Source organism: Podarcis melisellensis (genome assembly GCF_964234715.1).
Source record: "Podarcis melisellensis genome assembly, chromosome: 1".
In the NCBI taxonomy this organism is placed as follows: domain Eukaryota; kingdom Metazoa; phylum Chordata; class Lepidosauria; order Squamata; family Lacertidae; genus Podarcis; species Podarcis melisellensis.
In genome coordinates, this window is record NC_138528.1 from 116,131,048 (window position 1) to 116,146,676 (window position 15,629).

At 44.9% G+C, this 15,629-nt stretch overlaps 1 protein-coding gene across 3 annotated transcripts in view; it reads left to right on the plus strand.

Annotated features, from left to right (window-relative positions):
- The first annotated feature begins 1,583 nt into the window (after window positions 1-1,583).
- The window catches only part of SLC25A12 (solute carrier family 25 member 12), a 59,689-nt gene continuing 45,643 nt past the window's right edge, over window positions 1,584-15,629 (plus strand). Inside the window, exons 1-4 of one of the 3 annotated variants that reach the window (XM_081921090.1) lie at window positions 1,584-1,777; window positions 4,113-4,166; window positions 10,609-10,751; window positions 15,226-15,341. In XM_081921090.1, coding sequence (XP_081777216.1) covers window positions 1,766-1,777; window positions 4,113-4,166; window positions 10,609-10,751; window positions 15,226-15,341 — 325 coding nt within the window. In that variant the 5' untranslated portion in view covers window positions 1,584-1,765. Of the gene's footprint in view, window positions 1,778-3,764; window positions 3,862-4,112; window positions 4,167-10,608; window positions 10,752-15,225; window positions 15,342-15,629 lie in introns of those variants that run through there. The other 2 variants (XM_081921091.1, XM_081921089.1) reach the window with 2 other exon arrangements.

The following is a 15,629-nucleotide window of genomic DNA, read 5'->3' on the forward strand; positions in this document are numbered from 1 at the left end:
ACATCTTTCTTGGGCAATTCCAAACCTGTTATTCCAAGAAGAAAGGTCTCTGGTTTCTTAATAAATGTATATCTCAACATTTTTTTCATGTCATGGATGCTTTAGCTGAGAATTTTGCATTGCAGGGAATTGGACTAGATGACACTTGGGATTCATTTCAACTCTACAGTTCTATTATAAAGAGATTTCAAGAGGTGGGACTTGTTTTCCAAGGGAAAATGTAGTGGCAGCTTGGAAGGGTGAGCAAAAATGCACCACTCCACTTTTCTTGGGGAGGGGCGTGTGGAGACACCACCAGCCACCCCGATTTTGGTCCAAACTAAAAACATCCAGCCACACCTGTAGCCAACTGATGGCACAGCCTGCACATGTTTGTCCCTGGCTCCTCCCTGGGCTTTTGGACTTGTGCTTGTTGGCATTATTGAGAGTTAAACACACATACACAGGAGAAGTCCCAAGTCTTTATCCAGCCCCTCACCCTGGTCTCCCAGCAGCCACCCTAGGATGGGAACATGATACGATAACATTTGGGAGGATAAACATGATAACATTTGGAATGAGTTTATACAAAACGTAGTACGCTATTAGCATTTACATAAGCACTAGGACAATAACACTATACCAATTTATACAGGAACATATGGAAATATTGTATATTGCTTTTGGGGGGTATGTTTTCATTTTCATATGTTATCTTTGTTGTTGTTTATTTATTGAGTTTATATACCACGCTATACCCTGAGGTCTCAGGGCGGAAAGATCACAACATATATAATCAGAATAAGAACAACAACCCAATAACACCCCACCCTGAAAAGAGCCACATTTTAAAAGGGTATATAGGATTTTGTTGCTTCTCTGTCACTTTTCCTTCTCCTCCCCATCACTTTATTTCTTTTTAACTGAAACCACCTTAATAAAATACAAATATTAAAAACAGGATGGGAACAGGGAATATTTTGGGAGGAGTATTTGTGTTTTTTTGGGGGGGGGCAGCCCAGGTATAAGCCCCGTCCCGCATAATCAATCATCTGAAGCGTTGCACTGCGCACTATTGAATGGCAATGCCCATCAACTTAGGGGGGCCTGGTCCAATATGATATGATATGATATGATTGATATGATATAAATCCACCATCCTCTATCTATCTATCTATCTATCTATCTATCTATCTATCTATCTATCTATCATTTTGGGGGGTGGGGTGGCAGAAGACTCCTCGGCCCCTAGGAATGGGCTCCTATGGATGGGAAGTCCCGAGAGAAGGACAACGATCTCTCGCCCCGCTTGCTATTCCCAGTCTCCTGCCTCCAAGAGGGAGGACCGGCAGCGCGGAGATTCCTCCCCACGGCAGCCACTACTGCTAAGGCTTCCCTTGGCAAGCCGGTGGGGAAGAGACAGAAAAGCAAAGGGAAAAAATAACAATTTCGGGGCTGGTCGGTCTCTCTCTCTCTCTCTCTCTCTCTCCCACCCCGCCGCCGCCCAGCTCCCTCCGCCTTTGCTCTTCTATGGCGCGGCTGCGCTCGTCAGAATGCGGCGCTTAGCCTGCCGCGCCGGCGTGCCTTCTAGAACGGCGCAGGCCGCGGCGGCGGCGGCGGCCCTGGCAACGGGGTCACGGCGGGACAAGCTCCGAAGCTCGGCCGTGGATCCTGATTAACATAGGCCCCGGCTGAGGCCGCCGTGCGCCGGGCGGGGTGTCTCTCCCGGAGACTCCTCCTCCTGCCCTCCTCCTTTTCCACCACCATCCACTTCCCCGAGCTCAGCATGGCGGTCAAGGTGACTCTCCTCCTCTCGGCTTCCTGCAAATAAGCGCGGCGGCGGCAGCAACAGCAGCAGCCGGTTTGCGTGGGCGGCTGCGCGGGGAAGTGGGGTCGCGGCGCGCGCGCGGGTGGGTGGATGTGGGGGGCCGGGCCCCCTTCCGCCTCGAGGCCACAGTGGCGGCAAGGGCGGGGAAGGGGGTTCCCCCCCAAATGTTGGCAAGGGCGGCGTGAGGGCGGCTGAAAGGCGCCCCTAGCGACAAGGGAAGGAGCCCCAGGAGGGCATAGAATAGATAGATAGATCATGGATCTATCTATCTATCTATCTATCCATATCTTTCCATCTATCTAATTGCCAAGGGTGTCTCAAAAATCCCTATTAACAGCCGGTTTCCCATTGCCCTATCTGGGCTCAATCTTGCCACTGGTGGATTCATCTTTCCCCCTCAGTTCGCATGTGTGAAATGGGCTTCTGAGTAACTGGGAGCAGTGGGATGTTTGTTACCTCAGACTGGTCAAAAAGTGGGTGGGGTGAGGTGCTTGGCAGGGTAGGTAGCCATGAGGGGAAAGATGTGGGGGGTCATAGTCCCTCTTGTTTGCCTGGTCCACAGTCCTGCGAAGCATCTCTCCCAGCAAAAGCCCTGTTTTCCCTATCTCAACTAAGCTATGTAGGATTTTAGGCGAGATCCCTGCATTGTAAGGGGTAGGACTAGAGGATCCTCAGGGTCCCCCTTTTCCAACTCTGCAGTTCTGTGACTCTGTGGTCAAGCCCATTGGTGCAGCTGATCAAAGCAGGGCAAGTTAGGGATGCTTTTGTGCCCCCATCCCTTTAAATCCCCCCAATGATTTGCACCCTAAATTCACTCACTCAGTTCGAATGAATCTGGGCTTGTTTTCTCTCTTTGGGAGCTCAGCATGGAGTTCACACCAGGGAGTGCTAAATTAGGCTGTAATCCAAATCGGGCCTAAGGCTTCAATGGGCCTTACCTCCAAGTAAGTGGGGTTAGGATTGCAGCCTATGCTGTTCCCATAATATTCTTCAGCGATCTGTGTATACACTTCTATCTGGTCTGCATCCAGGGCACTCCCCCCAGCACTGGTTTGGGAAGTAATGTACACACAACGGTAGCCGCAATCCATATCTGTCCAGTTGTTTCTTATGAAATACTGCATTTTGATGCATTCTCTCCCCACCCCGGCTGCCAAACCAGTTTTGCTCTGAATTGAGAAAAAGAATAACCAGGCTGCATTTTAAGCTGGGAATATGTACACAGCCGTGGGCTATTAGTGCATGGATAAAGGAGGCCTTCAATCATCCATGCAGTGTTTGGGTTGTGCTTATTTTGGAATGATTAACTGCAGAGTGTGCCGATGAACTCTGAGGTATGTGTTAAAAAATAAAAACAAGGCTTTGCCCTCGCTAAGCGACTTAGGCCTGAGGATAGCGGAGGCCTTGTAAGGCCTGTGATATCCTTGAAGACAGGGAAGGAAGGAAGCCTTTTCCCTCTACCGATGTAAAATAGAGCTTGTTATGTCACACTTCCTGGGACAGGAGGCTGCATGGGCAAGTAAATGCTTTGCATTCCATCTTTCTGTAGGTGTGGGAGGTAAGGTGGAGCTCTCTCCTTGTCTAGCACTTATGCAGTTTCTTAGAAAGGCCTGTCTTTTTGAGGTATAGCCATACAGCAGTTAAGCAGTGTTAAAAGGAGGAGAGTGACATGAGGAAAGGGACTGTTAATTGGGCTAGATAAGGTCATAGGTGTGCCTGCTCCACCCAAGGTTTGCTAGAGGTCAGTCTGGGGATCAGAGGTCCTATGTAGGTTTTAAGAGTGTTGTAATTCATCTCCAAGAACACACCACATGCAAAGTAATACATGATATTCTATTGCACATGCTAAATTGCAATGGCTACCGGATCTTGTTCCGGGGGTGGGGGAGGTTAGTTTATTTGCAGAGGGCTACTTGCGCTTTCTGGCATGCACAATATGCCTTCACTCTTGTTGTGACTTCTTTGTAGGAGAGCAAAACTCTTTTCTGATGGGAACACTTCTGTTTTATCTTCTTAGCTTCATTATCTGTTGTTTTAGTTTTCTTCTTGAGTTAGTAGGCTCTGTTTCTCTTTCCCTGGCAGTTCCTCCCGAGTTTGACAGCTGTCATGAGGCTTGCAATTGTTTTACTGTTCAGCAACATAAACATGTGTCTGAATGTCTGGCACTCGCTCTATCATTTAGATAAGAGACTTGATATTTATTACTCTTTATCTGCATAGATTGCAGTTCAGGTTTCCCTCTTTGGTAGATGAGTAACCCGACAAGCGGAGCATTAACCTTCCCCCTTCCTTCTTGGTTTTGTAGGTTCAAACAACCCGGAGAGCAGATCCTAATGAGCTTCGCAACATATTTTTGAAGGTAAGCGACTGTTTTTTGATGTTGTCAGAGTTCTATATTTTTAGCTTTAGTCATTTCCCATGCTTTCTTGGTATGCTGGAAAATGGGGCATGCATTTCTGCAAAGGGCTCTCTCATTCTTTGCTATGCTCAGCGTGATCCTGGAAGTGACACGTCAGTGGCATTGGGATTAGGACCCAATGAGGCCACCAGCCTGACTTTCCTCTTCACACGCTAGGCAGATGGAGTGACCACAGGGTGTTTCTGTAGATCTGGTGTGGGAGGGGAATCAGTGGTCCTCAGCTTAATTTCTTGGCCAAATTTCAGAAACCCTCCTCAGGTGATCAGTTCAGTCCTCTGGGAAAAGTGTTCTGTCTCCCCCAGCAGCCTGTTTAGGAGAGGGGAAGGGAGAAAGAATGGGGACCCCCACACACACACTTTTGGCTCTGGCCCTGCCCAGCACCAGCCCACAGAGATTACCCCACAGAGGGAATGCGGCCTTGAACAGAAAAAAAGCAACACTCCTCCACCCTCAGATCTAAGAGGCTTCAGAGAAAGATAGGTATTCTCCCTACCTGAGATTTGCACAGCTTAAATTGCTCTGGGGTCTATATTTTTATTAACTCCGGAGGGTTGCACAGCTGCATAGGAAAGCATTTTTAAGATAGCATGTCCTTTTACATGCAGTATTTCCCATTTTATGTCTGCACCCCATAGCATATTCTTAATGGTACTGCCTAATATGTAGATATGTATTTCATCGCTCTTCTGTATTGGTGTAAAGTAAATAACATGTAGTGACTTAAATGGAGAGATGTCTTCTGGAACTCAGGTTGCTCCTGCTTTCAGAACTGGGGTGCAGGGAAGAAATGGAGGCACCTTTTGATGATTTTTCTCGTTGAGCCCCCTGTACTCCTCCAAAATCTGCTCCAGAGTGTGTTTGGTGGGGTCCAGAAGGTGGTAGACAGTAGTGGTGGGCTGCGGTGGGAAGGACGACCAGCCAAAATTGCCTCCCCTCCTTCTGTCTGCTGAAGTGAAAACTCTTCTACTTCCATTTGCAGATAAGCAAATCTGCATTTGAGGCAGTAGGTGTCAAAACAAGAATATAAGGCTGTGTATGCACCATAAATTCAGTGCATTTAAAGAATCATGGGAACTGTAGTTTGCTAAGGGTGCTGGGAATTGTAGCTCTTAGAGGAGTAAACACCAATTCATGGGACTTTTTTGTGAGAAGTCATGTGCTTTAAATGTATGACAATGCATTGCCAAAGTTTCAAATGATACTAATTTAGTTCCTTATTTCTGAAAGATCAGAACATTAGCAATGTGTTTTAATACAGCTAAAGTTATGCACTTCTAAACCGATTTATTGCAGTGTGCACATGCTTACCTCTTCCGTTGAAATCAAGGGGAGTTCGGATTTGTTTTTTTCATTTTGGCTGGGCCGTGCTTTTAATTGTGCCTATGTGTTTATCGACTTATTCATGACTCGGTGTGATGTGCAGGTTTGAATTTCTCAGTATCGCAGCTGGGAGCGACCTTGTTTGTAATTCCTTGCAACTCGATCCATTGCGTCAAAATACAAAGCGCCTTGTGCTGAAACCACAGCAGGTTTCACGGGTCAGTTCTCTCTTGCTCTTTTGATTATGCAATGCTGTGATCCCTAAAGGGTGTGCATTCCTGCCTAAATTTGGCTACCCTTGGAAATGGAGGCAAGTGAAGGTGAAGATCATTAAGTGAAACCCAGTTCATATGACCATTTCCAGAGGGGTAGCCAGCCGTCTTGGTCTGCCACAGCAAAGAACTTTGTGGCCCATTAAAGGGTAACAAGTTTCATTAGGGGAGAAACAGTCCAAGTATAATGCTCAGATGCAAATATATATACACCTGAAACGGGGGGGAGGGAGTTTAAAGCAGTCAGGAGCAAACTTTGATGAACTTGTTGCTGCTGTTTGCTTTATATGCTATTGTGTTTGATATTAAAGTGATGGCAGTGTTTTTTTAATGCTATTGTGATTACCGTATTATGAGTCGCTTTGAGCTCAACATTTGTTGCTGGAAAAGCAGAATACAAATATCAAATCAAATCAAACAAGAGCTCATGTGCTCACTTTTTTTGCCCCGAATGTAATATTTATGTCAATTTCTCTGTATATCCGTGATGTGTCTTATGAAGTGCAATTTATTATGCCTAATACCTGTCGAGTTGGATCAAAAGTTGAAGTGAAGTGGGATGCATGCCTTGGTGATTGGGATTCCTGAAGTGAGGTCAGAAACATTTGAAAGGAAATCGGTACTTTTCATGTGATGATTAAATATTATGTTTTGTCCAGCCTTTGGAATTTGTGTGTTAAAGTAAATGGCAGGATTGAGGAATTGTTATGAAAAGCTGCATATAGGCACAATACAGAGCTGATCTGAATAAGGATAAAATAAATGGAAAATATCATTTTTTAAACAAACAAACAAACAAACAAACAAACCCTTTCTGTACACTCTCTCTCTCTCTCTCTCTCTCTTACACACACACACACACACACACACACACACACACACACACCTATTGCTCTGTGATTTATAGCTGTCTCCTTCTTGTGACAAAGGCAACATCTAGATCCTTTAGTCTAATAATACACACTTGAGAGCTTTCTTAAGCAGTCCGTTTAGAAAGTTCAGGCTTCCCTCGCACCATAACAATTCAAAGCAACCTTTCCCAAGCTGGTGCCTTCCCATCAGCCTCAGCATGCATGTTGACTGGGGCTGATGGGAATTGTATTCCAAAACATCTGGAGAGCACCAGTTTTGGGAAGGCTGCTTTAAAGCGATATCAAAACTGCCTCCTCTTTAGACTGTTGACTCTGGGTGTCCTCTCCCTTCTTGGGGCTGTGGCAAGTGTCTGAAACCTATGGTTACCCTATGCCAGGCATAGGCAAACTCGGCCCTCCATATGTTTTGGGATTACAACTCTCATGATCCCTAGCTAACGGGACCAGTGGTCAGGGATGATGGGAACTGTAGTCCCAAAACATCTGGAGGGCTGAGTTTGCCTATGCCTGCCCTATGCCCTAAAGAGTCAGGCTTGCCAGTCTGTTGCTGCCTGTGAGATTTGCCTGTGTACCTCTGTATCCAACATACACACATTGCTGAATCTTTTCCTCCCCTCAAGTCTGCCATTTTAAAAATTTTACTTTTATTTCTATTTCGTTTTTCATTCGAATGAATCCCAAAGCGGCTCACAAACAATAAATAATAAGAACATGATAGAACTCCCCCCCCCCCCGATAAGCCATGCTTTTCTTGGCGCCTCAACCATTTGTGCTGTTAAGTGTCTTAATATTTCATCTGCATGGGAACCCTGACTTCGGTTACATCTATAAATAAGTAGATGAATAAATGCCCACAATGCGTTGCTAAAGAAGTACAACTTGCAATTCACTTCAGTAGAAGCTGCACAACAGGGGAGGTTGTTACTTCGGAGACTACCCTGGTTTGGTGACTGTAAAAGTCCTAAAATCCTAAATAGTTTCAGGGAAAGAAAGAGGAGAGGAATCGAATGTTAAAAATGTAAACTCCCCCTCCCTGATTTTTTTTTTTTGGTAGGATTTCTGGAAGCTGATTTTTAACATTTTAAATAGTTGCAGAGTTATTGTTGGTTTTTTTATGGTTAATTTTCTTGTTTTGATTTGGCCCCCAAACCCTTTTAGTTAGAAGTCAGTCCTATTGCATTAAAGGAAATTTCAGAAACCAATTTGAGTCTCGTTCACATAAGAATTTTCTTATTTTTGTTGTTGTGATGTTGGACAACCTAAGATAAGATATAAAATGCTATTTAATTGTCAGATTGTATAATAAAACATATTTCATATATGACAACTATATTTCAGGCTGTAAGCCTTCATTAGATAAATAATTTTCTACTATGAATCTTACACTGTGAATCTTATTTCTTAGGAAGATTTACAAGGCCTCCTCTTTCCTCTTTGTGATTGCGCTCTGAAAACATCTATTCAGAAGGATTGTTATGATCAATTTCACTAACTTATATTTCTACAGTTTTATGGAGATTTAATTTTTTTTGTTTGCTATATTTGTCTTGTTTTTTGACTTGTGAGCTGCTTTGGAGCAATTATGCACACAAATTAATTTTGAAAGCAGAATACAAACGAGTATATAAAAAAGCACCAAATAAACAATTATTACCTTATAAAACAATAGATTTTTTAGTCAGTGTGCTAATAAGATGATTAAAAGCTGGCTGACGCAAATCTGTACCAAATATGTTGCACACAAATGGCTTAATTATTTTCTCAGGCTCCAGCAATTTGTATGGTTTCCAACACCATTCTAAATCTTATGACCTTTTCTCAGAGTGTTTTCATTAGTTAGCAGTGCAGAATTTTACCTGTGGAAAATAGAGAATTGTTTTACTTTTCAGCTCAATTTCCAGCTAGAACTCAATGACACTTGAATACAACAACACTTATTTCACGTCTTACCAGTGGCTAGAGTAGTCTGTCCCTCTTTGGTGGGAGATAGTTCAGCTTATGTCCACCAGGAAAGTGTTACTGAAAAGCCCTGGCACAAATAAACAAATTAGTCAGCTGAAATCCTTTTTTTAAGAACGCAAAGAGAGCCCTCCTGGATCAGACCAAGGGCCCAAGGCTTCTGTTCTCGGAATGGCCAACCCAATGTCTCAAACAGAGCTTAAATGCAACAGCACACTTGCCACTTGTAATTACCAGCAACTAGTACAGAGTCAGGGACACGGGTGGCGCTGTGGGTTAAACCACAGAGCCTAGGACTTGCCGATCAGAAGGTCGGCAGTTCAAATCCCCACGATGGGGTGAGCTCCCGTTGCTCGGTCCCTGCTCCTGCCAACCTAGCAGTTCGAAAGCACGTCAAAGTGCAAGTAGATAAATAGGTACTGCTCCAGCGGGAAGGCAAACGGCGTTTCTGTGTGCTGCTCTGGTTTGCCAGAAGTGGCTTAGTATTGCTGGCCACATGACCTGGAAGTTGTACGCCGGCTCCCTCAGCCAATAAAGCGAGATGAGCGCCGCAGCTCCAGAGTCGGCCATGACTGGACCTAATGGTCAGGGGTCCCTTTACCTTTACCTAGTACAGAGCCATGTCTTGACCAGTTGCCCATAGTACACTGCTGAGGTCTAATGCACTTGTTTGGCAAAGCAATTCCACAGAGTGGACTCCACAGCAGAGAATAGCCCTAATCCTAGTTGACACCAGCCTCTCCTAACAAAGTCTGACCTGGAGCAGGGCCTTGGATGATGGTTGGAGCATGCAGGGAGGAATGTATGGAAGAAGGTTCCCAGGTTTCAAGCTGTTAAGGACTTTAAAGTTTAACACCACTGCTACTGAAAGGGAACTTCCGTGAAACTCAGCTTGTGAGTGGAAGTACAGTCATACCTCGGGTTAAATATGCTTCAGGTGGAGCATTTTCAGGTTATGCTCTGCAGCGACCAGGAAGTAACGGAACGTGATACTTCTGGGTTTCGCCGCTCGCGCATGCGCAGACGCTCAAAATGATGTCACGCGCATGCGTGGAAGCGGTGAATTGCGACCTGCATACGTGGGTTGCGTTCGCTTCAGGATGCGAACGGGGCTCCAGAATGGATGCCGTTCGCATCCAGAGGTACCACTGTACTTTGCACATGCACAAAAGCTTCTTTAGATGCCATAATTTTTTATTAGTTATTGTACAGTGGTACCTCGGGTTACATCTGCTTCAGGTTACATCCGCTTCAGGTTACACACTCCGCTAACCCAGAAATAGTGCTTCAGGATGAGAACAGAAACCGGGCTCCGGCGGCACAGCGGCAGCAGGAGGCCCCATTAGCTAAAATGGTGCTTCAGGTTAAGAACAGTTTCAGGTTAAGAATGGTCACCCAGAATGAATTAAGTACTTAACCCAAGGTACCACTGTAGTCTGTAGTAGTAATAATAATAATTTATACATACATACATGCTTTCTTACATACCTCGCCCATCTGGTTGGGTTTCCCCAGCCACTCTGGATGGCTCCCAACAAATATTAAAAACACAATAAAACATCAAACATTAAAAACCTCCCTAAACAGGGCTGCCTTCAGATGTCTTCTGAAAGTCAGGTAGTTGTTTATTTCCTTGACATCTGATGGGAGGGCGTTCCACAGGGTGGGCGCCACTACCGAGAAGGCCCTCTGCCTGGTTCCCTGCAACCTCACTTCTCGCAGAGAGGAAACCGCCAGAAGGCCCTCGGAGCTGGACCTCAGTGTCCGGGCTGAACGATGGGGGTGGAGACACTCCTTCAGGTATACAGGGCTCAGGCCGTTTAGGGCTTTTAAAGGTCAGCACCAACACTTTGAATTGTGCTCGGAAACATACCGGGAGATGTATTGGGCTATTGCCTACTCTGAAACAAATACTAACAATTTAGACAATTGCTATGTCCTTTTTTGTCTTTGCTGTAGTATGCCACTGTCGAACAAGATGGAGAGCATTACATGACGCCAGGCGACTTCGTGCAGAGATACCTGGGACTGTATACAGACCCCCATTTCAATCCTCAAACGGTGCAGCTGTTAGCAGGAGTGGCAGATCAGACAAAGGATGGGTGAGGAACCAACCATTACATTCCTAACAATTGACTGGAAATTATGGTGTTTAGGCTACAATCCGAAGGTGAGAACTGCACGCAGGCATAGCTTTCTCTTGGAAGTTTCCTCCCAGGGCCGAAGAGGCTACCATCTTTTTGGTTTTACAAGCCAATCAACTCTTCTGCTGCCAGAACTACAGTAGCAAAAATGACCAAGACAGTAGCATGCACAGCCTGGATAGCTCCGCTGGTTATCAGCGTGGTGCTGATAACACCAAGCTTGCAGGTTTGATCCCCGTATGGGACAGCTGCGTATTCCTGTATTGCAGGGGGTTGGACTAGAGGATCTTCAGGGTCCCTTTCAGCTCTACAATTCTATGATCTCTGGCGTGGTTTTGATCCGTGGACATGAAGCACCATCTTTGGATTGTTTCCATACGTTCCAAGTGATTGATTTTAACATGTCAGGTTTTTCCCCAAGCCTGCTATGAGGAGACCAGGAGGAAAAATATAGGGAAGAACACTTTGTGGCAGTCTTTTAGATATTGGGCAGGATTCACCTAACCAGTCTCATCAGCAGATGCCCTTCACAATGGGGCTTCCCCCCTTCTTCCTCCCCCAAAATTGACTCTGGGGCGGTCAGAATAACCCCAAGAACAGCCCAGGCTCCATCTGCCAAACTGCATTGCTTGCACAGATGGAACGACGGAAAGAGCATCGAGTTGTATAGAATAGAGCATCGAGTTGCCATAGAATGTGGGGATTGACCCTGAAGCCTGGCTCACAAAGGAGGAAATGATGCAATCAGTTCACTTGCTCATTTACAACTGCTCTGGAGAAGTTCTGTTTCCCTTTTTATATCAGGTTCCTAGTCAGAGACTTTGATTCTGGGGTCCTCCGAATCCAGGCTTAGGAAAGGGAGGAAATGTCACGTGACCTTTGTAGCAGGAGGTCTCTCTAACTCCCACACATCAAACCAAGAAGGGCTCCTCCAAAACGTGATCTATTAGGGAGAGAGACACTAATCGCTATATGCGGCAAGAAACGATTTGCCTAATCAAGAGAAGGTCATGCTGTACAGCGCTTTTAAAACATTACTTATGGACAATATTCTTTGTTGCTTAAATTGCTTTCACAGAATGTCCACTCTTCTCAAACGTAGCCTTTTAACCCACTTGGTTTCAGAGCAGCCTTGCCCTGCCTCCCCTTCTCTGGTCTCTTTCTGTGGGTCTCCAAATTTATTTTAGCAGGGAAGTGCCAATGTTGTTGGACAATAGCCAACAAGTAAACATACATGGGAGCAGTGGCCACTGGGGCCATCGGAGAGCAGTGATAGAGAGACAATTAAAGGTTGCTGTTAAAACAAAAAAAAAGCAATATTCTCCCCACCCTCTATTTTTTCTTTTTCTTTTTGCTAAATGTCCGATTTTCATTTATGTGAAATTAAAAGCCCCTTATATTCTTTAGGGTTATTTTGTGTGCACATATGACCCCTGATATTATTCTGAATGCTGTTGTTTCCCTTACTGCTCTGGTTTAGTATCTGCTATTTTTTATTATTATTTGTGGCAAGCCCCGTGCAGCTCTGCCAAAGTGTGCATATGCTGAATGTCCTTTGTCTACAATGGATGCAAAACCGTAGCCTTTCTCCTCATCTGCTTTCGCCCCTGAAGCCATGGCTTTTCGAAGCGTTAAGTGACCATTTCAAAAGAGGCACCAACTCAAGGTTGGGCAACGTGGTACCCTCCAGATGTTGTTGGACTACAGTTCCTATCACCCTTGTCCCTTGGACTCTGCTGTCTGGGACTGATGGGAGTTGTATGCAGCAACAAATACAAGATGGGTGACACCTGGCTTGAGAGCAGTACATGTGAAAAGGATCTAGGAGTCTTGGTTGACCACAAACTTGACATGAGCCAACAGTGTGACGCGGCAGCTAAAAAAGCCAATGCAATTCTGGGCTGCATCAATAGAAGTATTGCATCTAGATCAAGGGAAGTAATAGTGCCACTGTATTCTGCTCTGGTCAGACCTCACCTGGAGTACTGTGTCCAGTTCTGGGCACCACAGTTCAAGAAGGACACTGACAAACTGGAACGTGTCCAGAGGAGGGCAACCCAAATGGTCAAAGGCCTGGAAACGATGCCTTATGAGGAACGGCTAAGGGAGCTGGGCATGTTTAGCCTGGAGAAGAGGAGGTTAAGGGGTGATATGATAGCCATGTTCAAATATATAAAAGGATGTCACATAGAGGAGGGAGAAAGGTTGTTTTCTGCTGCTCCAGAGAAGCGGACACGGAGCAACGGATCCAAACTACAAGAAAGAAGATTCCACCTAAACATTAGGAAGAACTTCCTGACAGTAAGAGCTGTTTGACAGTGGAATTTGCTGCCCAGGAGTGTGGTGGAGTCTCCTTCTTTGGAGGTCTTTAAGCAGAGGCTTGACAACCATATGTCAGGAGTGCTCTGATGGTGTTTCCTGCTTGGCAAGGGGTTGGACTCGATGGCCCTTGTGGTCTCTTCCAACTCTTCTATGATTCTATGATTCTATAACATCTGTGGAGGCACTACGTGTTGGAATACTGCTGGGAAGACCGGGGCGTCAGGCAGACGCCCAGCTGGCTCCGGACGATCACCGGCGGCCAGTCTTCCTTGGAACAGCATCAAACGGCAACACGAGTCTCAGATACATTTAGAGACCTTTGCACGCTCTGTTAGCAGAGTGTGTAAATCACCTCTCTGCAAAAGAGGCGGACAGAGGCAGATGTGCAAGCATATCTACAGCATTTATTGAGCATAGTTCAGGAACAAAGGAAAAAACATGTCTGCATCCCTTCGTGTCCTGCAAAACAGCAGTAACACAAAAGCTACAGACAACGGAAGTTCCCAGCAGACAGTGCTGGGAGTAAACAGGCATGTGATACACAACTGTCATGCCTGACCCTTTTAAGGTGGAATGGAACTATATCCTAACGCTACATTGGCTACCCCCGCTGTCACGATTGCTGTAAGAGGTGCAAAAACCTTGTTGCCCCGCCTTTGATTTTGAACATTGTTTGCTTTGCAGTGGAAGCCATGTGAGATGGGGCAACAAGGATCTTAATGTATCCTCAATGTGAGGATAATGTCGGAATCAACTCAGTGTGTGATTTAAAATGCTGTAGTTTAGAATTTATACCCAGGCTTCCGTTGCCTGTTGTTGCATGTCTTTTGATTAGTGGTTGTCATTGACCTGTTCATAACATAGACAGCTGTTCATGTTACTTTCCAAAATGCAACATTTCTTATAAAGAAGAACTGACAGCATCAATCCTGTGCTAATTCAGTATGATCAGATGCACAGCTTTCCTTCATCCTTGACTAAATTAGTGAAAATCTACGTTCCTTTCTTATACTCCATTTCTTCCTGTTGGATTTAATCATAGGAGTATTTTAAATGTAATTCAAAATGACTCAGAAAAGTTTCTCTTCGTTTTGTTAATGGCAGACCATTGAGTCGTCTTAACCATTCAATCAATCAATCAATCAATCAATCAATCAACTTTATTTGCATAGAGAAAGTGCATCATATACATGGATCAGAAAACAACACAGAGAACAAAACATAGTAGGAGATACTTTAGGATAAAACTGTCCAGACAAAAATGGCTCTTAGGACCTATGGTAGGGGTCGGCAACGTTTTTTGAGGCCGGTTTTGTGGAGGTGGGTGATGTAAAGGTGATGTAAATATGGAGTGTCCTGGCCAAAATGAGGGTGGGATTCCCAACCCCAATAGGGAACAGGTTTTATTGGCTGCATTGCTAAGGGTTTGGAATTCACTCTCTAGGATTCTGTGCTTGATTGTCTGGAATGATTCCAATTATGGTGGGAGCATAAGCAGCAACTCAAGTGATAGATCACATTTTCTGATTTTGCTCTCAATGCAAGTTAACCATTTGGAGTGGTGGGATTCCGCCAGCATGTGGAGAGTTAAAGAAGATGGATCGGTCATGAAATGTAGGCAGAGCCAGAATTTTATAGTTGTGAGCCACGCTTTGGTTTCCAGCAGCCCTTGTCCAGTTTCCAGACACATGGCTGCATATGGCACACAATTTGGCAGCCCCAGGATTTTGCCCAGAAATTTGGATTGGCGGTGTTCCAATGACTGGTTAACTGCACCTTAACCATTCTAAACAAAATAAAAAAATTCCTTCCAGTAGCACCTTAGAGACCAGCGAAGTTTGTTATTGGTATGAGCTTTCGTGTGTATGCACACGTCTTCAGATACCATTCTAGACCCAGATGGTAGATCTGATACTGCTTATGGGCCCAGAATGCTCTCCAAGGAGCAATGGGGTGGCAGAGGTGTTCTTAATTGTGGGTTAATTTTTTACATTCAGTGTTGTAAAGCGCAACAGTGTTGGAATTTTCACTAGATCTTATTTTGCTGGTCTCTTTTTCCTCTCTCCACTACCCCCCCAATCTGAAATTTGTGGTTTCTTCTGATGTGTAGGTTGATCTCCTATCAAGAGTTTTTGGCGTTTGAATCCGTCCTATGCACACCAGATTCAATGTTCATCGTTGCTTTTCAGTTGTTCGACAAGAGTGGCAATGGCGAAGTGACCTTTGGTAAGAGCGCTAAAGATATTTCCTAAAGCAGTGCGGGAAGGTAGGAACTATAGTTCTGGCGTGTGTCCCAGAAATCTACCCCCAAATAAATACGTACTTTGAGATTCTAGTAACTAACTAACCCTTCTTTTTTCTTCATTTTCTTCAAAGATCCGGCTGCCGCACACACATAGAAACCTTATGCAACCACACAATGTGATTACTGTGGCTCATTGCATAATCATTGGCTGAACATTCCTAAAATAGTTGCTGCAAAATTTGTTTCCTTCCAGCCACTGCTAGCTAGAT